Source organism: Zosterops lateralis (assembly GCF_965231275.1).
Source record: "Zosterops lateralis genome assembly, chromosome: 1".
Classification (NCBI taxonomy): Eukaryota; Metazoa; Chordata; class Aves; order Passeriformes; family Zosteropidae; genus Zosterops; species Zosterops lateralis.
This window is the reverse complement of record NC_139762.1, coordinates 4,784,717-4,807,729: the sequence shown is the minus strand read 5'-3', so window position 1 is coordinate 4,807,729 and position 23,013 is coordinate 4,784,717. Positions and strand designations below refer to the sequence as shown.

Genomic DNA, 23,013 nt, shown 5'->3' with positions numbered 1-23,013 from the left:
AGGGAAAACAAAATCTATTAAAGCTGAATTAAAGGTTTTGGGGAAAGAAAAAAATTGATCTGCCTGCTTGAAAAATTGAAAATTTGAAAAATTACAAATTTATACAGTCTTAGCTCAGAGAAATATTGCAGAGCAGTTCACAGCTGGGGTCAATTCACAGCAGAAATTACTTGGGGAAAACCCAGCTCAGGTGAAAGTGCCTCTGGTGCCTTTTCTCTGAGGTTTGCCCTCTGGCCCTGTGGTGTTTTCGTGGTTTACCAGATCTTTGGTGGTTTTACATCTAAAATTGAACACAAGAAACATATTTTCCTTCATAAAATCAGGAGGAAATTCACTTCTCTGGCATTTTTTCCCAACCCTTTGCCCCTTCTTTAGATTCAGAGAGGGGTGTGTGATTAAAACTCAGTGATGTAACTCTGAGAAAAAAGATCAGAATTAAAAAACCCCATTGTGCTCATTTGAAGAGAAAATACCTAATAGAGAGTGTTTTTCTAGTTCCCTCAGAAATTAAATTTCAAAGCATCCAATGTGCTCAATTATTAATTCTCTTGTGGGATATGTACAAGTCAAAATCCATTCAGGGATGAAACAAACAAACAAAAAAATGTTGATTACCTACATTTTCTCCCTCAGATATTTTGTCAATAAAAACACAGGCTTCTTGCCCAATACACAGAATCAGCATTTATATTCAGTTGTATTTTTTTCTAAAAATGTCTCTGAAATAGTTTCCCTGTTTTCAGCCCAAGTCAATCTCCAAGCTCCTTCTACAGACAAGTAGAAAAATCAATCTATCTATCAATCAATCAAACAACTCTACTGCCCCATTCAAAGTTTTTGTACCCGAGAGACAACACATTAATGTGATCTAGACATGGATTTGAGGGCTCCTGCCATGAGCAAAAGCCTTTCTTAGGTCAATCTTTATTTCCCAGTGAGGCTTAGAGCTCCTGCATGACCTGTTCCTCATGTTACGCCATCCTGTGCTGCAACAGCTCAGTGCATAGAGGTAAGAAAATGAGAAATCAAAACCAGTGGAAACAACTTTTGACAGAGAAAAAATCCTTAAAAATATCATTTAAACAGGATTGCATCTTTAGAAGCAAGTTTTATCCCTCTAAGAATATTCAGCACTCTAACCATATCGCCACTGTTTGCAATGATGCTTATGGAATACACAAAGACGTGTCCAAGAGGTCACCAAAGCTCACCTGAGCTGGACACTGAGCTCTTGGCTCTTCACTCTGAAGTGAGTGAAGCCAATTTTAACTGTTCCAGGTGCAAGGAACTGCAATTTCATGGAGTATTTACAATTTCAGATTTTAGTGTTAGTCCTCTTTTGCAAATAATACTAATTTCTTCTTATAACATTAGTGTCTCTTTATTTTTCCAGCAGAGGCCTGGGATAGTTGTCTCACAGAATTCTCATAGAATGGTTTGGTATGGAAGGGACATTAAAGCCCATCCTGTTCCACCCTCTGCTGTGGGAAAGGACACCTCCCACTGTCCCTGGATGCTCCAAGCCTCATCCAACCTGCCCTTGGACACTTCCAGGGATCCAGGGGCAGCCACAGCTTCTCTGGGCACCCTGTGCCAGGTTCCCACCCCCACAGGATAGAATTTCATCCTATTATCCCATCTTAATCTACTCTCCATCATCTTCGAGCCATTCCCCCATGTCCCATCAAGACTGTGGCCTGTCCTATCTGTTCTTTCACCAAACACAGCTGGAAAACCATTTTAATTCCTCATTAGTTGAAATCCAGCTCATGAAGAGTGACTGGGAGAGGTCACAGAGCTGTCCTGTGTTTGAAATCCCTGTGTTTTCCACTTGTTCACTGGAGGGAAGAGGAAGGCAGCACTTTGTCCCATCTGTGCTAAGGCAGAGACATAATCACACCTGAGGGTGTTGATGCCTGGCTGTGCTGCCCTGAGCAATGGCAGATGCCAAATTTCAGTGCTCTTAATCCAGCACTTTTCACAGCACCCTTGAAAGGGTCAGTGACTCCAATAATAAGAAGTGATGCTTCAATTATGATCTGCATTTTGAATTTATCCACATAAGGATTAAAAGAATGAGCATGTCAAGTGGCTTTAAGACATTGTGGGGTTGTGAGTTTTAATTAGAAACACTCCAAAAGAGAACTGACAGTTCAAATAAAATAAAATAAAAATTAAAAAAAAAAAGCAGGGGAGCAGATTTTAGGAATCAGGAGCTTTCAGATTTGCTGTTTAGATTTTGTTTGCACAGGGATGCTCTCCTCCCCCAGCTTTCTGAGGGGAATAACCCTAAAGTGAGGGGAGGAAGGGCTCACCCTTGTGTTACTTCTGTAAATTGTATCAGCTCCTTTCCACTCCACAGTGCAATTACTGCTGTTATCCCATTAGTGTGATTATTAGTGCTGTTATCAGCACTCATTAGTGCTGTTATCTCATTAGTGTTTTAATTAGGGCTCAAGTAAAGGCAGGCCAGGGTAGGAAGGTTCAATTCACAGTGTCAGGTCTGGGCTCTTCAGTCACCAGCCCAGTTTGGAGGGGTCTCAAAGCTGTTCCAAATTAGAGGCAGATATAATAATACAAAGTGGCAGCCCCCAGCTATACCTTCATCTTCCAGTCTCTTTGGAGTCTTTAAATATTTACAGTGCTGTTCTGGGGAGAAAAAAGCTATTTTCATGACTCTGTGGTATGTGTCAGAGATGCTACCCAATGTTTTTAAACATCCTGTGGACTAAAGGGGTTATAGAAAATTCAGAGTCACAGATTTCCAGGCAATGATGTGAAACCCAAGCGCTCCAAGTATCACAAATCTCCCATCTTGTGTTGCCTAAATAGGATTTGTTTGCGAGGGAATCTCTGTATCAGTGAGGTCAATTCACTGTGAGGCTTTCTGGTTTTGTGATGGCTCCCTCAGCAACACGGATTATATTTTGTACATCACACCCATTGTTATTTCTCTCCTTAGAACATAAAGAAAAGAATTTTTTACATAAAAATATCCTCCTGTTATGGTGGTTTTTTTTTTTTTTTTTTTTTTTTTTACTCTTTTCAGGTGACCTTTTTGCTGTATCTTAACAATGAATACAGAAATAAACTCTTCTGCTCTCAGGACACACACTCAGATCAGCTGCTGAGCAACACAGAAACTTTTTTTACCCTGAATCCCATGAACAGGGCACTGACAAGGTGAGAACATGAGGCTCCTTAGCCTGGAGGAAGCTGCCACTGGTGCCTTTTCAGGAGCATTTGCACCTTCCCCGTGGGTGCTGGAGTGACATAAGGGACAGCTCCAGCAAACCTTGGTTCCCTAAGAGAGGGGAACCCACTGAACCCTGAATTTGCTGTTGGTTCACCTGCCTGGAAGAGCAGAATCCTTTTTTTCAGCTTTGTCCTTACTAACAGCTAACTAATACTTTCCATCCACACTCAGTTTTGGGTTTTTTTTTTTTCTTCTAGGAAAGTACCACTGTGCTTCAGCTGGAGGCTCAAAATGGGTTATGAATGAGCTTCCTCCTCCCTCTGCCTACTCCTGGTTGGCACAAGAGATGGAGTGTTGGGTAAACAGATAAACAGCCTGGTAAGCGTGGGCAGCACTGGGAAGGAAACTTCACAACAGGAAATCCAGAAACAAACACACAGCAGTGATGGTGATGTAGAAAATGGAGGTGGCTGTGCAAGATGCAATTCCTGACTGTGATTATTATATTTTTCTAATTAATGTGTGTGACAGAATTGCTGCAGCTTTCATGAGCTCCAAGTGGATGAGCAGATATTGTAATGCACGCCCTTGGCTTGGAACATTTTTCCCTCCTGCCTCTCAAAACCTTGTACAAAGGCAAAGAACTGCAGAGGGAGGAGGAAAGAATGGCCCAAAGCCAAAGAAACAGCCAAAAACCCAATGACATCAATTCCTGGAGTGTTATCTGCCACTTCAGAGAACACCTGAAGATGTTTGGCCTTGTTTGTGTTTTATTTTCCATAAAAGCAGATGTGGAACATGACAGATGAAATTTCCTCTGGCTGGGAGACGGCAGAGTCCTCCCACCCACACAAAACACTTACCAGGAGAACAAGGATCACTGGCCCTTGGTAGATGTAGTCAATGTATTTCCCTGGCTCTTTTCCAAACCAGCACCTGTAAGAAACAAAACAAATAAGAAAACAATTTGTAAAGGTAGATTCACTTCTTTTAGACTGCAATACGAAGGACATTATAGAGAGGAGTTCCTTTATTCACTGCATTGTTTAATATATCTAAATAATCAGCAAGTAATTGAATTTTCTGCTGCACATCACCTGTTGCTGGCACAGATCTGAGCCCCATTTCCCCTCCCATTAAAATATTTTTGTTCCCTCTATGGTTTTGGCTACTGCCTGTGTAAATATTTACAAGAAATATGAGAACCTGCCATAAGAAGGATAGAAGAGATGTCTGAGAAAGGGATTAAATAAATATTCTGTGTAAGAGAAAAATCCCCCTGTTATCCATTGCAGTGCCCAGAGACACATTCCACAAAGTAAGGGTTGTTAATTAAAGCAAATGACTCAAGCTGCATGGAAATGCTGTCTAAATAAAACACTGAATGGATATGGAGCCATCCCATTGGCTTTGAATGAATCTGGGGACTCTGAAGGGCTCAAAAATCATGTAGATGTGACATTTGGGGACATGGGTTGGTGGAGGAGCTCGCAGTGCTGGATGAGTGGCTGGGCTCCGTGATCTGAGAGAGCCTTTTCCAACCTTAATGACTCCATGGCCACCAAAGCCAGCAGTCAGAACCAAATTCCTGCTCCAACATCCCCTTCCAAACTGTCTGGGACAACCCAAAATCGGCTGGGAAATGGACTCAGGTGAAGTGAAATCACAGGTGAGGAGCTGAGTGGCCTCAGAGCAGAGAGCCTGGATGTGCCCAGGGAGGTGGTGGAGTCACCATCTCTGGATGTGTTTAGGAAAGACTGGATGTGGCACTGGGTGCCAGGGTTTAGTTGAGGCGTTGGGGCTGGGTTGGACTCTTGGGATGGACATCTGGGTTGGATGATCTTGGAGGTCTCTTGGAGGTCTCTTCCAACCCAGTGGTTCTGTGATTCTGTGTCAATGTGACCAAGCCTTGCCTTGACTTCCACTGATTCCAAGTGTTTTTCCTCTCTGCTGAGTTACACAACAAAAGAACCCTGTGATTTCACAGCAACCCACATGGCCACTCACTTCATCCCTCTGCACTGAGAATAATAAATACATTCTGTTTATGTTGGTAAATGAATGAGAGACTGGGCTCAGGTCTGAACTCGCACCATTCCATTTTCCTTGGGATAGTTTTGGTCCAGGCCAAAAACTAACCAAGCCCAAAACTATTCCTGGGGAACAAATCTGGAGCTGGCAGGAGCCAGAGGACATTCCCAATAGTCCACAAACTGTAGCTCTCCCGATTTTTTGGAGGCCAAGAAGGTTTAATAATACCTTCTGTGAATTATTCCATGCTGTTTGGAAGTTGAACCCCAGGAATTTTTCCAGGCCCATCTAATTTAGTATTACAGATACAGCCATGGGGTCTGGATCCAGGATTCCACCAAGCAAAGACAGCTTTGCATTCATAATTCCTTAAGGCTTAGATCATTGGAGCTCTAGATCCCTTAGGAAGTAGATTTTGGAGTTCAAGGGTCTGAGAGTTTTCTTCTCTGTCATGGATACCCCATAACAAGTCTATTCAGTGAAAGTTATGCCTTCCTCCTGTTTGCTTTGTGAAAGAGATAATTTAGTGCCACTGGAGCCATGGAAACAAGGGTAATTCCTGAGCCAGGGAGGCCACAGAGCCACATCTGCACTTTTACAAGCAGCAGGATGTAAAAGGGATTGCCTCAAAGAGGTTGGAGTCTGTAAGAAACAACCTCAGGAGTCCAGGGGAAATGAACAGGGATTAGGAAAGCTCTGGTTCAGGTGGGATCCTTGGGGATCACATCATACCCTCAAAGCCCCTCTCCAAAATGTGTTTGCTAGAACAGGAGGAGCTGCTTGGCCACTGCAAGATGCCTGAGTGGACAGAAGTGCTGAGGTACCAGCTGGAATCAGGAGCACAGTTCAGTACCTCACAATTATTTGCCTTTTCTTGGCTCAACTCCTACATCCTTTAAGTTCCAAATGAATGAGGGAGCTTTGAATGTTTTAGAAATGTGAATGATGACTGCAATTCCCTGGTGCACTGGCTGAAAATGAGTGTGAATCAATAATTTTGCAACTCATCTTCCAAAATTTGGGCCTGAGAGCAAGACTTGGAATAAGTACTTCCTCCAGCCAAGTTATCATCCAAGAAGGATCCCCAGGGCAGCCTTAAATGAATGAAACTGTGTTTTTTGAATTTCATTTTTTTTATCTAGCTGGAAACACATGAAAAAAATTTACAAGATATGCCAGGGCAGGAAACAAATTTCTCCAGAACTTGCAAGATCTACAACATTTGAGAGAAGATTTTGAAAGGTATTTTGGGAGAACTGGTTTTTTACTGCCTGAAACTCAGAGAACTAAAGGAATCAAAGAGTTCCTGGGAAGCTGGCTGCTCTAGCAGAGGGACTAATACAAAGCAGACTGAGGCATGTGGCAGAACTAAGTGGGCTAGAAAAAGTCAGCTAAGAATTTGGAACTGAGCTGGTGGAGCACAAATGAGGTTCCAGGGCAAAGGCTGCTTGTAGTTCTTTGGAACTTAGACATTGCTTAGCTGGAAGACCAAAATGCTGAAATTTATTATCTGAAGTCCAGTATCAGACCAAGGTTGTGAAACAAGGTTGTGTAAAACACATTTCTGTGGAACAGCACTACTTAATATTCTTCAGGGCTCTCTGATAGTTCTTTATATAACCAAACCCACTAGTGGTTTTGTCACTACTGTTAATTAGATCTCCCTAATGTTCTTCCCCTTAACAAATGTCCATTGATGAAATTACTGCAATAACTCTTAATAATTGTGTGTGTTTTTTTTAAAGTGAGATTTAACAGGAGGGTTTTTTTTTCAGAGTTGCCATATTCTGCTTAAGAACTGATAAACCCCAGACAGGATATTTGCCACAGTACCAATTCCAGCTGCCTCACTGTGCAGAGAATGATCTCTATTAAACACAAAGATTAAAAAGTTAGGTTTAAGCATTTTCTTAACATTCTTTCTATTTTGAGCTTTTAAACTACGATGAGCTACACAACCTGAACCCCAGTTCAACCTCCAAACAACTTCTCAGACAGAGAAAGAGGAACTTCCCATTTTTCCTGAGTTTTGGGCAGTCCCAAACAGTCCTGGAAGCTGCAGCAAGTCCATGTTTGCTGCCTGTGGACTTGATATTTTTTTGAGCTTGAGAAGAGCTAGCTCTTCTCAAGGGAAACTTTTTAACAGTTTTTTTTTTTTTTTTTTTTTTTTTTTTTTTTTTTATTTTATTTTTTTATTTTTTTATTTTTTTTTTAATTTTTTTTTTTCCTAAAACGACCTTGTGTAAACAATATTCCTTTCCTACAACAACAGGTGTTGTTTGCTATTTCTGTTACTCAGCCACTGGGAGAGGTGTCAGTCCTATGGACCAATAACGTGTCTTCTTAATGCAGCATGTTATAAAAGGGCTGAATGAATTGTAAATAAAACCTTCTGATTTCTACTACCTTCTGCCTGGAGTCAAACATCTTTATTTCATGTCCTACTGCAACAGCTGCCTGTGTCCAGCTGGCTGGGTCTGACCTCCTGGGAGCAGCACAATTCCCCCAGTGCTCAGGACAAATGGACAGAAGCTCTGGCAAGGAGCAAAGTCAGGAGCCTGGGTTTTAGGAGAGGAACTTCCAGCTGTGTGAAGAATTAGTGGGTGAGACCCCCCCTGGGAACTTGTCCTTAGGGACAGAGGGACTAATCAGACCTGGAAGCTCTTTAGGGACATTTTTCTTTAGGAACAAGAGCTCTCCAATCCCAGGTGTAAGAAATCAGGCAGGACAGGCAGGGACCGGGCAAGGACCAGCTCCTCAAAGCGAGGAAGAGGGAAATGCACAGCCAGTGGAAGCAGGAATATGTGACCTGGGATATCTTCTTTTATCTAAAAACAAGTTTTTATTAGTGTTTTATTACAGCTGTTTCAGTCAAAGTTTTCTTATTTTTTTTAAAAAGCCCTAAACTATGCAAGTTAGATAAGCGTATTTTAACAACACTTAGGATCCTTTAAAATTAAACAATACTTAAACTTAATATGAATAAATTTTGGCAAAAGAATCTTAAATTATATTAACTTAATAAAACATACATGTAATAAAGTTTTAAATTAATATGGTTTGGATGTGTATTCATCTCCTAATTTGTTTAGAGAGCCACACAAACACAAATATTAACATCACTTACTGTTCATTTTCATAATACAGCTTGCCAATGGCCCAGGCAATGATGATTGGACAGGGAATACCTGCAGGAGCAAAAAAAATTAGGAGTTAATCATGGATGGATGGATGTGTCCATGGTACCAAACTAAATTTAGATTTGTGAGGAGAGTCTGAGTTAATGAATGGGAGACTCTAAATAATAGTGGTCCTATCTTGGTCTGCTTGAGACATCCCAAGTGCTAAGATCTTTTAATTTAAAAATGAAAAAAAAAGATCATCTCAACAAAACTTTAGTACCAGTAAGGGAAATTAATAAAAATATTAACAAACACACACATAAATACCAATATTTCCATAGAAGTGGCCAGAATAATTTTGGCTGACTTAAAGGCAGTTTTGGTCCCTTTTCATCTTCCTACAGCTGATACAGCAGAATCTTAAAAGACAGTACTTAGAAGTGGGTGTTTGGGTTTTTATTTCCCAGGCTCCAAGAAGCTTCTAAACACACTGGGATCTCTAGGTGAAGCACAATTTCAAAACTTTCAACAATTTTTTTGAGTTCCTTATGAAACAGGAATGTGAGAAAAAATAGCTTGATATCTTGCAGTATCAGAATTCTTGGTTTTTTTTCTCTTTCTGAAGGATCCAGCTACTTTTAACTTTACAGACATCACTGCACTCCCTAACAAGTGTTTGTGTTAGGCCGTCTAAACCAGCTGGTGTGAAGGGGATTTGCTGGAGGAGGAACCTGGAAGGGAGGAAGAGTAAATGGAATTGGCCTCTTCACTCACACTCAGGCAAGGACCAGACCAATGTAGAAATTAAAAGGGGAGATTTTTTCCTCTCTCCATTCTCCCTTTAACTTCTCACCTCAGGAAAACCCAAACAAGGCCAACCTCACCAGCTCCATCCCCCATTCCAAACTGCAGCTCCATGTCTCTCTGAAACCACTGAAATCACCCAGGTGAGTGCCTGGACAGAGCCCCAGTGACTCTCACGAGGAGCTGCTTCTACCCCAGTGAGAGGAACAAGACTTAAACCCTCATGCAGGAGCAGAGCTGGATTTGTCTCTAACACAAATTCTTCTCTTTTAACCTCCCTCTTGCTGCCCCTTCTGTGGAAAATGGAGGCTTTAAAGGGATGGGAAAAGAACCACATGTCCTGGGTTATAGGGTAGGATGTACACAAAGTATTCCATCACCATCTTCATGAGCTGTTGGAACCAGGTGGGGCAGTGTTTCCCAGGCCCCCCTTCCTTTGGGCTCTTCTGCTCATGGCCCATCAATGCCTTGCCCATGACTCACAGGTAACTCCCTCCAGGAGTTATCTCTGTTTAATGGGCCATCAAGGACCCACTTCACAACTCATCATCCCATTGGGAGATGCTCCGCCCAGGGGGAGGAGCCAAGCATTCCCACCTGGATAGAATCTGGGATTTGGGACAGGACAAGCAGCCCTTACCCACTGGATTCCCAGAGGACCAGAGCTACGAGACCTTTCTACAGGATCACTGCTTCAGGAAGAGCACCTCATGTGGACTGCTTCCAGCACCCTGCTCAGGTTGTATTCTGACTCTGTCAGTGGTCTTCTGTATTATTGCATTTATTTTATTTTATTTTACATTTTTTTACCTTTCTTCTTATTAAATTGTATTTCTGACTTGGAGCCTCTCACTCGTTTTGCTTTCAAATCATGATACCACAACACAGGGGATGGAGCTGAGCTGCTGATCTTTAACCTCAGCAAGGAGCACAGGAGCTCTGACCTCCTGCTCCATCATCCCTGGAGGCTCCTGTGCCCTTCAAATGTTTGTGTTTTGTTTCATCCTGTTCACCACAGACTCAAAGGGCCTGGTGCACTCATTTCCCCATGTTCTTGGCAGGAATGGACAGAGAAAATGGTGCCATGTCCTCTCTCCTGAAGGAAAACATTTTACTTTTCCTTGTTAAGTGAAGAACAGGGATTTGAGAATAAGACTGGTAAAAAAGTGTGTATGAGGGGGCAGAGCAGAGCCAGAATGCCCCCAAAAGGTGGCAGGAAAGGTCTATTCAACTCACAGCACTCCTACATTAGTAATGAGAGACCCAGAGGATTCTGACAGAGGTAGGGAGTGAAAACACCAGAGATCAAACCAGTCTGTAAGAAGGTGATTTTCCAGTTTGCTGAGAGAATTGAAAACTACTGGGGAAAAAATTGAATCAACTCCCTAAATAAACACTTTCTTTCTACTACAACTTCTCTTTCCTCCCATTTGATTTTGGATTGAATGACATATTTTGTTTCAATGGCTGTTTCTGCCTTCAGAACTGCAATCCAATTACTTCTGCAGAGAGGGAGAGGCACTTCTGAACAAAATGTCATTCTGCTTTCACAAAAAAAAATATTGGTGACTTTTTTCCACCTTTCTTCCTTCAACAGAAAAGAACTGCTAGATTTACTAGTTCTGTTTGACCTCAGATTTTCATCCAAGTGAAAAAAATGCCTGCATGGGGTTTGTCCTGCCAAACATCTCCTGGCTGGGTTCAAAACATGGAGATGTTGGTTGGGAAGGATCTCTGAAGGTGTTTGCTCCAATTTCCTGCTCTGAGCAGAACTAGCAAGACTCCCCCACCTCAGTCAGGCCTTAGCCTGGCTGAATCTTTAATAACATCAAGGTTAGAGGCTTTTAAGTCAAGTGTTTCAATGTTCCACCATCTCCTGGCACATTTTCTGGTTTCTTAACATTCAACTGGAACATCCCAGTCTGCACTTCATGGATATTGTCCTTTTTTATAACTCTGTCATTACCAAGCAGAATTTGGCTCCATCATCTTTGTAATTATCTTTCAAATCACTGCTGGTACCAAGCAGACCCCTCCTCATCTTCCTCTTTGCCAGATTAAAGGAGCTCAGCTCCTTCAGCCTCACATCACAGCTCATGTCCTTTAGATCCCTTATCACATTTTCAGCTGGAGAATCTCCACTTTTTCCACATCCCTCTCTGACCTCAGACACCATAACTGACCATAGCATCCCAAAGGCAGCTTTGCCACAGCTGAGCCTCTGAGTAGCCCCCAGGACAGTACAAAGACGATGTGTGACTCTTTGCTAAAGGCTGTTTTCCAGGAACAAATCCCTCAGCAGCTGCAGAGCTGGTCTGGCAGATAATGAGGCTCTTTTTCAAGTCAGCTCCACACTTAGGAGTGTCTGTTCAGAATGAGTGGTCCAGATTTCACCCCAGAGGGATTTATAATATTCATTCTTGCCTCTCTTTGTCTTTAACACTTTAATGCCAGCTACCACAGAACACCAAAAGGTCACTTACACCATCCTATGAAGAGAAAGACCCATTTCCTCAGCTTATCTGTGGAGTAGGTCATCACTATGGCGGTGTGTAAGTAGCAGCCTTCCACAAACATCCAGAAGAAGTTGGTCACCACAAAGTAATTGTAGACAGTGGTAATACATCGACACCAGGGCTGCAAAGGGAACAGAAAAGAGTATTTTAAAATCATGGTGAGAACATTGAAAAGATTCTGTATGTTGTTATTCCCTTAAAAAAAATCAATGGTGGAATTCACCCACAGGATGCAGATTTATCCTGTGGCTTGGAATCACAATATTTTAGGTGCTGACAGGAACTCCCAGATCCATCTGTGACCTTTTGCTGAGGCTGGCTTTGACCATAACATGCAGGATCTGCTGTACCTAAACCTGTCTGGAAAATTCAGGTTCCAGGAGAAGCCTCCAAGAGGAGCAGGTCATTTGACCACAGGTGAGCTGTGTCCATGTCACAGTCTTGCTTCATTTCCACTGAGGGAAAGCAGCATGACTGATATTTAAAGAAAAAAAATAGTTTAAAGTCATGTTTTTATCAACCAGTTTATCCCCTCTGTTCCTGCCACTGGTGCTTCATTCTTTAAATCACAACATGTCACCTCTGAATTTTGCCACAGTCTCAACAGGAAATTTTTGTGTCTCAGTGCAGGAATCTCCCCAGTGAGGAGCACAGCTGTGGGAGGCACAATTAGCTCCAGCTGGGAACATCCCAGCAATAAATCACAAGGAACTGAGGGTAATTTCCATAGTGTTGTTCACCCAAGTCTGGGAAAACTTCCTTCTTACCAAGCCCACATCAAGTGCATTCCCTGAAGACAACTCTAATTACCTGGGCTCTCTGCTATCACTGATTTTGGTCATTTTGGTCTCACCATTCTCCAGCCTTTTAATTAACTTTAGTGAAGTATTTGCAAGTTTTACTCTCAGTTAATTGTATTTTAGCCTTCACAGGCAGGAGATATTGATGGTCTACAGGCAGCCAACAGAGCAACAGATGCACCACCAAGCCCAGTAAAATTCTGAGGTTTAAGAATGTACTGGGCAAGAAGCACAGTTAAAAAAATGACAGCCCATCCACAAGTGGTGAGCACTTCTGCCTATTGAATGGAAATAAAAAGAAGAAACCTTTTGGATGTGTTAACACTTTCATTTCTGTATTATTTCATTAATATTTGAAATTTAGTTTGGCCTCACCCTTAAAATAGGATTAAAGTGCAAAACAACCCAGAGGAAGCTGAAACATTTTGTTTTCAAAAGCTTGTTTAAACCAAATTTCCTTCCCTTTCCCTTTCCTTCCCTTCCCTTCTTGTAAAAAAAAAAAAAAAAAGAATTATCTCCAATCCATTTTTTCTGTGTCAGAACTAAGAGGAACTGGCCAGTGGATTGGGAAGATTCTGGGACAGACAGAGACAAATACAAATAATGGTGGTGAGAGCTCCTCCTGCATGACTTCCATAGGAAACCAGGATAAAATGAATTTTGAGTAAGTCCTTGTGGATTTATTAATATTGAACAGCAAACCAAAACTGCAGAGCTCATTAATTCACACCTTTCTGTTTATCTGACTGAGGATTCTTGATCCCCACATGTACCCAACATTAGACTCCAGATAAATTCACCAATTCCTTCTTGAATTTTTTGGTAAGCATTATAAACTTAATGCAAAATATTTCCACATCAATGCTTCTGTATCTGTTATTTAATCTCCACTGATCAGCACAGAAGGGATCACAACAACAGCCAGAATAAATGATGTTCCCATTCATTCTGGAGGTGTTATTTTGACTGACTTATCCCACAATCACATAACAAAGTTATTACCAAGCTTTTATAAAGCACCTTTCCCAAAAAGGCTGCAGAGAATAGATGAGTTAATGAAAACTGGGGCATGTGGTGATCCATCCTTATATTTGCAGATTTATATTTTCATTGTCACTTTGTGCTCACATTTTAAGAGGTATTTGAGTCTTGTCTCCAACAGATTTTTCCTAAATAACTGTAAAAAACCTCAATAAAGATTTGCAGCATTATGTGAGAGCAAGTCACACAGCATGAAACTGTTGAGCATAAAGCTCATAAACTTCATCTTCTGGAATGTGAGACTGTCAGAAACACAGACAGAGCAAACACTGAATTAACACAATTTACATTTTCTCAAAGGAGCCTCTGGGTGAATAATAATAGAGATTTATGCACAGACATCTTCTTTATGTGAGCACTAATGACTTCTCTGTTTGTTTTCCCAAAGCAAGGGACTGAAGTTCAGATGTCAAATCTTAGATTTGAAGAGCTAATCAAGGCTGATGAGTGCCCAGCTGACATTGAAATGAAGAGAAGCATGGAAATCTCTCTTAGCACGTGGATAAGTGTCCCTTACAATATTTATACAAAAAACCTCAGCACCCCGAAATCTCCAGGGCAGGGCCTGGCACCTCCCAGCACTCACTTCATTGCTCTCATGGATATTGTGGTCTATCATTTGAAGCAGAAACCACATCACATTCCTCAGGATGAAGGTGGTGATCAAGTTCCAGTGGATAATATTCCGCAGGCATCTGATACTCCTGAGCAGGGAAACACATTTGAGTGAACATATATAGTGAATATACACACACATCAATAACTATATAAAACAAATGAGTAAATTCTGCTAATTGCACAGTTTATCCCCCTGCAGTCCCTCTGTTACTCTATGAAACAGCAAGTTCGTGTTTTTGCAAAGCCATGCACAACAATTTGTCTTGACAACACAACTGAATCAATTCAAGCAAGCCAAACAGAATCTACTGGAAAAAATATAAACAACACTCAATTCAAAACTAAAAATCAAACACTGAAACTGTCATTTCATCTTTGCTTATTAGTTTTGCTCCCCTTCCCTCCATCTCTAGAACAACTGGAATTGATAGAAAACCTTCTGAACAACCAGGCTGTCCTGGAGGCTGCTGAGTTGCTCACAGAAGGAGATTTAGTGACAATTATTTGTGCTGGAGTGGCAAAGCTGGAGTAGTTTACATTTGGTTAATTCTCGAACAGGCTCACCTGTGTCAGCTGGAATTAATTCAACAGGAGAGCACGAACTGCCTGGTTTTCAATCCTGGGCTTAGCTGGCTGTTCCTTAAACAAGGCAGAGCTGCACATCCTCCTTCATCAGGAAATATTTGTGTCTTTTTTTAGTCCCTCCGCAGCCCCCATTCAGGTGCAATGTAAATTATGAGCACAGTGTAAAATATGAGCTACAGTAAACTGGGACACAGTGCCATAACACAAAAGAGGGCAGATATGAAATACACTTGCTGCTGGAGGCAGCCAGGGCATGATGCTATTGCCAGCAAACAAAGCATCACTGAAGCAAGACAGAGTTACTCGTGACAGGTTCAGTCATTTAAGACCAGAACATTTCTCTTCTGATTCTTTGTGAACTGGTAAAGGATGGCCAAGTGCCAACTTCCAGTGCTGCAGTTACAGAATCTTCAGTTAAATGATCTTTTCTCAGCTAAAAGCAAACCACTCAGTTTATGAAAATCACTTCCACAGGGTTTCAAACAGCCAGAGCACTTCCTGGGATTTGGCAGTGGCTGCATCGGGCTCCCTGCTTGCCAGGGAAGCTGCCAGATAATGTGGGACAAACACAGAAAGTGGCTCAAAGCTGCTCAGCTGGAACTGACTAATCCCACCCCAGGGACAGCAAAAAGAGACTCACCATCCAGTTACCAATTTTTTGTTGCCTCAGGTCTTTTGCACGGCAAACAAGCCACTCTTCTCAACAACAAACACAATTTTCCTACCATAAAACTCACTGTATTTTTCCTAGGACTAAATTAGTCTGTCTTAGGGCCAGAAGCAGTTTTGTTGTGTCCTTCAACCTCACAAATCTCTCAGAGATTTCAAGCAATTCAGCAAAAAAGCAAACAGAAGACCTCCCACATGAGAGATACTTACAGAGAGACACTCAGAGGTGTAACCCTGCTAAGCCAATGTTAAAATGGCCTCTGAGTTTAGCAACTCAGGCTGCCAAAATGAAACTGGTTCTGAGCACCTCAGTGACTCATGATAATCTGGAGAACAAATCTCCAGCTGTTCAAACTCTTTCTCTTTTATTTAAGCTACAAATTCCCAAACTGCTCTCGGACACAGCAGACACGTCTCACTTTGAGAATTTCACTTTTAACAAAAGGCTGAGGTTCAGGGTTTGGCTTTCCAAGAAATGAGGAAACCAAGTTGCCCATGCTGAGCCCCAGGAGAGCTCCTGGCTCTGGAACGTCCTGCTCAGGGCTGTCCTCCGTGGATCATCCTGCACAGAAATGTCCTGCAGCTGCTCTTCACCTGCACATTTTGTTCACTCCCTCCAGGTCAAGAATCAGCAAATGAAAGGGTGAATTTGAAACATTGCTTCTAAGGAGAGAAGGCAGGGGACTAAAACAAAGGAAATTCAAGTCAAACTGTGAGTTATTGAGATGAAATTAATTGATTTTGAGAGCTCTAACAAACAAAAGAGATCTGGCACATTTGCCACCTGAACATATTTCTTGGCAAAGGTAAGATAAAGGAGTGGGAGGAAAAAAAAATCCTTGCTGCAGGCATCCATTTAGATACAGACATATTTAGATTTTTTTTTTTAGTGTAATCATCCCATATGTTTGAACATCACTAGATCTGGCTAGGGAAAATCTTACTGCCACAAGATTTACAGCAGGACATTGGACTGGACACACAAGGAAACAGGATCAAATGAAGAGTTGTAGATTTGTGGTTCATAAACAAGAGTTTTTTCCCCAGGAAGATCCCAGTCATCAAAACCACATTGTCTTCTTTGTCTTAAGACAAACTCAGTGGACTTGATGACCTCAAAGGTCTTTTCCAACCTTAACAATTCTATAGTTTTGTGTTTTTATCTAGTGCCTACATGATCTTTGCCCTCCTTACTATTTCTTGGTTCCTACTGGTTTTTATTTCTTTGCCCATCAGTCTGCATCCTTCAGACCTTTAGTGATGTCTGTCCAAGACTCAGAGCAAGAGGTTCTGCTCTGTGTTGGAAGCACCCAATTTTAACAGATAATTATCAAAACACTCCTTGTTTTTCAAAAAAGCCCCATTTGTTGAGGGAAGGTGTGTTCCTGGTGTAAAATTAAGTAAAATATAAATAAAGCCAGCAGTTGGAAATGACCAAACTGAAGCCTGAAGCTATGGCTTTGGACATGAAACAGGGACAGTTGGCTCTCCTGTCCCACTGCCTTTTGCAAAAACCATATTCTGGGTATGTGAGTAATCCCACACCAGTGCCTCATTCCCCTTTGGAGACTCTGGGTGTTTGGCCTGGATGGTAAATAGAGGCTTTCACTGCTAAAAAGTTTCCTGTCTTTGGGGCTAACAGAGCCATGAAAGATAATCTGAGAGATGTCTGAAAGTGTCACAGACTTTCTTAAATAACTCAGGCAGTAATGTGACCCCAGGCACAGAATGTTTTTAACCTTTTCCTTTTTTTTTTTTTTTTTTTTTTGGTTTTCCTTTGAATTTTCTTTTAATAGAAATCCCAACACCGAAAGTTTGTTATTGTTCACAACGAGCCCAGAGCCCATAGTTCTGCCTCCTAACTACCACTAGCACAGAAATCACAGTGGCAGTAATGCAATTCACAGCCAAGGGCAGGGAAAGCTTGAGAAATAACTGTGTCAGGTTTGTAGTGGGGAGAGAGAATCTGCAGGATAATGAAGTGTCTGGAGGCTGCAGGGCACAGCAGTGCAGGGCTGCAGTCCATGGAGCAGGGGAACAATCTCTTGGCAGCCACCTGAGAAAGCTGCTCTCATTTTCAGGCACTGCTGCTGAGTGGAATTATTGTAATTTAGTCGGTGTAAAGCATCTGGAGGGATAATGAGGAAAGGATCTCCTCATTCCAGGCTTTATTCACATGAGACTGCTCTGCTGGGCACAGAATTCATCCCTGCAGCCAGGCTGGAGTCTGAGGTGGGCACTGAATGAAGGACATTTGCCAAACTGGGCAACAAAAGTGCTGAACAACAGGAGACCTGCAGCACAGCTAATGCTTGCTGGAAGGACAAAGCTGACCTTGTCATACTCATTCATCTCAAAGCCCGAGGGAAAAAAAAAAAAAAACAACTCAGAATACTCATAGGAGTCATTTATCCTCCACAGGTCTTTTCCTGGCTCTTTGCAGATAGAAGGTAGCTAAAATTTATGAGCCTTAATTTAAATGTAAATACTCCTGTTAGTCATGAAAATGACCTGTCCCATTTTGAAAACTTAAACACTGGTATCAGTCTTCTATGACAATGAGCTCCACAGCTCCTTTCTCCTTGATTAATTACTGCCTTTGCTCTGTGGAGTGGAAAAGCAACCAAGCCTGAGCTCCAGGAGCAGCAATAACTGCCCTCACAGGCAGCACAGGAAAGAAATTCCTCTGATGCTGCAACTGGCAGGAGGTGGAATTTAAAACACATTAAGTTGTGTTACAAGTTGGTGAATGGAGCTTTTCTGGAGGCACAGGGGTTGGCATGAATGACTTCCCTCAAAATCCAGAAATTTGGGGTTGTTCTGACCTCAGGAGGGAGATACCACAACCTAGGGTTGGTGGCAATGGAACCTGAAGGAAATGAGAGCACAGAGTTGCCTCTTAAGAGGGAAAGAGTCACAGGGGAGAGGGGAGAAATGGGCGCTGACGAGGCTGGGTGCTGAACTCCTGCTTCAGACACAATTACAGCACTGCTGGGAAGGAATTGTGACTTACAGAGCCATTCAGAGTTCCCCAGCCCAAAGGATCTGATGATAGAAGGTTTCCTATTCATCTTCATGTCAGGTAACATCACTTTATGCCATTTCCACTTGTTTTACAAGCCTTGATGTGTGCTGAATGGTGCAGGAACAGCAGCACAAATCACCCCAGAGATCCTGAAGGCTGGCACATCACAAGACACCACAGACTGAGGTTACAGGCTTCAACTGAGGAGGAATTAATTATTTCCTGTATTTCCTTCCTACCCTAATCCTTTTCAGACAAAAAATCACTTGTCAAAGCTTTGGCTGGACTCTTCTGCTAGCTCTTCCCTGGTGCACGGGTCTGAGGATGGATGGAATAAAGAGAGAAGCTGCAGCAGTTCCCTCACCACAGACTTAAAGACTGAGGTCAGAACATAAAGACATAAGAACTTCATGTTCACTCAGACCAATGTGCAATTTAGTCTGGGACTCAGTCCCTGTGGAGATCAGTAAAAATTAATTTGGGAAAGAACATTGGAAACAGGGGAGTTGAACTGCAAGTTGTTCCTTGCTCTTACCTCCTTGCTCCTGGCAGTCAGAAGATATTCCTGATTCTGAAACTGCATTTAAATGCATTAAATGACCTCGCTGGTGGCCCCAACTCCTCCCAGGAGTCACTGGACTTGTGGTTTATGTTCTCTGGGGTTGTGATACAGGTTAGAACATGGTCAGAGTGTAATGAACCAGGTGTAAATGTATCAATCTCTGAGGGTCCAGCCTTTGCAGGGAAGTGGCTAAAATTATTTAGTGAGACTGCTCTTCAGAGGTGTTTTGTTAAACAAAAGGCTTAATAAAGAAAAATAACAAAATAACAAACATTACAGAAAACAAATGAGAAGTCACACACAGGTGTCCCAGAAACCTCTGACACTTTGCTGAAAACACCCCAAAAAGCCTCTCACTTCTTTAGTGCTCCTTCCTAAATAATGAATGTTTTAGGAGGGCCCATTTGGAGGGACAATTAGGAGGGACAACCTGGCTTGCTGCCAACAAGGAGAGATAGAGGATTTGAAGAACAATGAAAAGGTTTAATAGATGCTTCTCTCTTGGCCCTGAGCCAATCACTGCCAGGAGAGTATGGAAAAATCTAGGCAAACTTCCTAAAATGTCTAGAGCTAAAGTGAAACTCTTTCCCTCTTTGCAAACACCTGCTGGGGGTGTGGGGGATGCCTTCCTACAGGGTCAGACCACAGATTACTCCACTAACATGATAGATTGAAGAGCCCATAACCTGTTAGTCACAGTAGAACACCTTCATCTGTGTGGGCTCCTCTCCTCTGCTTGTCTGCCCACTCCCAAGGGCTGGATGAGGAGGCATTTCCTCACAAATGCACCCCCTCCTGTCCTTTGGGAGCTGCAAGGTGAAGGAACAGAAAAAGCCTGGATCAGGATAGCAAGAAACTGCTCATCCATGGACTGTGGGAGGAGTGCTTGGTGCTGCACCCTGCAGTCACACAGTTCGTGCAGCGATTTCACCTCTAGCTGTGCCTGACAGCAGATTTTGGGCAGGAAATATCCCCCTGAAATACAGCAAGGTCAGACAGGCACAAGCAAGGGCTGTGTGCCACCCTGAGCGAAGGAGCAGGCAGAAGGAAAAGGATTTCCTTGAGAAGAGAAAAGGACAGACAATTTCTGACACGGAGAGAAAAGATATTGCCACTGGAGGCATCTTGGCTTTGTAAATTAAAGTGTTCATCGGTTCCTCATAATTTCTTAAGAACTACTGCTTTCCATGCTGAATAACCAGACACCTCCTCCTGAAAGGGCAGGAGTTTCTCATGAGGGTCTGATGGCACAGGAGTCCTGCTGTGGGTTTGAGCAGAGGTGTCCTCATACCCTCATGTTTTCATGTTTTCATATCCTCATGTTTTCGTGTCTTCATATCTTCATGTCCTCATATTTTCATGTCTTTATGACCCAGACAACTGATTAAAGGATAAGAAACACAAATACTGTTCTCCTCTATCCTTCCAGTTGGAGAGAATGAAGGAAGGAAGGAAGAGAAAGTGCCCTGAGCATGGTGTCACCAGGAGAATTTTGTGGTTTTCTCGTCATGGGTGGGTCTACATGATACCAAGCCTGTTTCAAAGGTTGGTGATGTGAGGTTTTGGGTAGAGGAGTGTAGCAAATGACAGCACACTCTCATAGGAGACTGAGTTATGAAGGGCCGGGCATTATATTTGCAGGAATTTGGGGACAACAGTAGCGAGGCTTGTGCAGAGAAGGGAAATAAAGCTGAGGAAGACTCTGGAGCAAAAGTTTGATGAGGAGCAGCTGAGGACTGGGGGTGTTTAGTCTGCAGAAAAGGACGCTCAGGGAGGGACTTCCCACTCTCTAGAACTCCCTGGCATGAGGGTGCATGAGGGTTGAGCTCTGCTCCCAGGTAATGGGACAGGATCAGAGGAAATGGCCTCAAAGTGCAACAGGGAAGGTTTAGATTGGGCATTAGGAAAAATTTATTTGCTTAAAGGGTGATCAGGCATAGGAAAAGCCTGCCCAGGGCAATGCTGGAGTCACCATCCCTGGAAAGTGTTAAAAAACATTTTGATGTGGCACTTGGGGACAGGGTTCAGTGGTGGACCTGGCAGTGCTGGGGTAATGGTTGGAGTCAATGGTTAGAGGTCTACTCCTAACCTCAACGAATCTCCATGGGCCTATAGGAAGATGTGCGTATTCCAGGGAATCCAGAGTCCCAGAGCCTGTCTGTGGCTGTGCTGGCCAAACCAGATGAGATTATCTGGGATGAGCCCCCTCTCACCACACACACAGAGCACCTGGCTCAGCTCTGCAGCAGGCTGGACATGAAGCAGCAATTAAAGTGAAAGCCAACATGCTTTTCCTTGGCCTTTCTAATTAGTAAATCAAGAGCCAGGTGTATTGTGAGAAACTGCACATAACAACAACCCCTTTATTTGATCTGAGAACAGACCATGTTTTTCCCTGATTTGGTTTCCTACCACCACCACCCTGAACTGCCTCTTGAGCAGGGTGTCAGAGCTGGGCTTCCATGAAGGAAAACAGGGGAAAAAACCCCAAAATTCTCCAGCAGCTGACTGCAGCCTGGCTCAGAGGTGGGCCCAAAGAGCTTCTGATTGTTGGTAGAGAGAGGATGTCCTGCTAATTATTTCCACCAAATGACCTTAATTGTGTGATTCGACAGAGAAAGCAGAGAAATAGAAACCCCATTCTTTTGCCTTGCAAAATTGTGAGATCTGGAAAGGCAGAAAGAAAATCACATCAACTCTTTCTGTAAAGGTGGCCTCACTGATTTCAGAAATGGACATCTATAAATAGCCCTGGTAAAACTCGGAGTAGCTTTCTGTTGATTTATTGGGTTTTTTCTCACTCTATCCATACAGTGGTATTTTTCCTCTGGGATGCACAGAGCCACTATTTTCTGATTCGAAGCATGAGACAAACAATTAGCATTAACAATCATAATAATGTGCCAGAGTGGTTGAAAGCTTGCTGAATTAGTTGAATCATCTGCATAGAAATAATTGCAAATGAGCACTTTATTAAGGAAGCTTGGAAACCTTCTATTAATTCATGTAGTATTCCATTAATAATGATGTTCAATTAAGACTGCTGTCCCTAAGTCTCTCTGGAAACAGTTGATAGGAGAAATAGGAGTGCACTTTGCTGGAGCCCTTCCCATTCCACGACTGGAACACGCCAGAAGGAGAATCATGGGCAATACTTGAAAAACCATTTCCCCTCTTTAGTCTTTTCTAGGGCAGGCAGAGCACATGTACAACCCATAAATGGCACGGAGTGGGAAGAATACCTCACAGCAAGTTACTTCCCAGGCTCTGTGCCTGTCAGGGCCTATTTGCTTTCACCCACATGGAAGCCTCCCCTGAGGTCCCCATGGTTTCCCCTGTGTGCTCAATCAGTGCACATATTCTGGAGCCCCTAATGCTTCCAGATGGGAACAGCAGCTGGAGAGGCTGGCAGGGAAAATCAGCTCGTTGGTGGCAGTTGCCTGGGGGAATGTAAATATTCCCACAGGAAAAGCAAGGGAAGGATGGGAGCCTGGAAGGAAGTGACAGCTTTATCACGAGGACAGGAGTGAAATGTTCAGGTGAAGGAGAGAAGCAGCAGCTTCCATGAGTATTTAGGATGTGCAGAGACCCTAAAAATAAACCCACTGTGGGACCGTCTGTGCATTTGTCTTTTCCAAAGCTTCACTCTCCTCCCTTCAAGCCAGTTTTTAATTGCAGGACATGGGGCATCCTGCCTGCTTTAGACACAAAGGCTTTTCAGCACTGATGTTCCAGGGGTGGGGAGGATGCAGCCAACACAACACACAACAGGCTGGGCAGCCCCAGACTGCCTGTGCTCACTACTTAAATAAAGGATAATTGAAACCCTGAAACTCCAAGAACTCAACTCCAACCTCGACTGGGCAATCAAGTCATCCACTGGAGAAAATTCCCAATTTTCACAAGAATGATAAAAAATACAGATGACTTCATTTAGTGCAGCATGTGATTGTGGCTGAAGAAGATAGAGGAATCTGCTCCCATTTGCTCCACTAAATGGTGGTCAGATGCCAGTAGTTTTTGAACGAAGAGAAAACAGGGCTG

General features: G+C 42.8%; 1 protein-coding gene and 1 long non-coding RNA gene across 4 annotated transcripts in view; one reads left to right on the top strand and one right to left on the bottom strand.

Annotated features, from left to right (window-relative positions):
• LOC310907600 overlaps positions 1 to 23,013 on the top strand; it is a 544,908-nt gene that overhangs the window by 338,958 nt on the left and 182,937 nt on the right. The gene's annotated exons all lie outside the window — the stretch shown is intronic.
• Positions 1 to 23,013, bottom strand: part of CRHR2 (corticotropin releasing hormone receptor 2) — a 140,792-nt gene that overhangs the window by 28,258 nt on the left and 89,521 nt on the right. For all 3 annotated transcript variants that reach the window (XM_083882073.1, XM_083882074.1, XM_083882075.1), the window contains 4 exons: positions 14,097 to 14,214; positions 11,637 to 11,790; positions 8,355 to 8,415; positions 4,060 to 4,132 (listed from right to left, as the gene is read on the bottom strand). In XM_083882073.1, the coding sequence (XP_083738199.1) occupies positions 4,060 to 4,132; positions 8,355 to 8,415; positions 11,637 to 11,790; positions 14,097 to 14,214 (406 nt within the window). The remainder of the gene's footprint in view (positions 1 to 4,059; positions 4,133 to 8,354; positions 8,416 to 11,636; positions 11,791 to 14,096; positions 14,215 to 23,013) is intronic.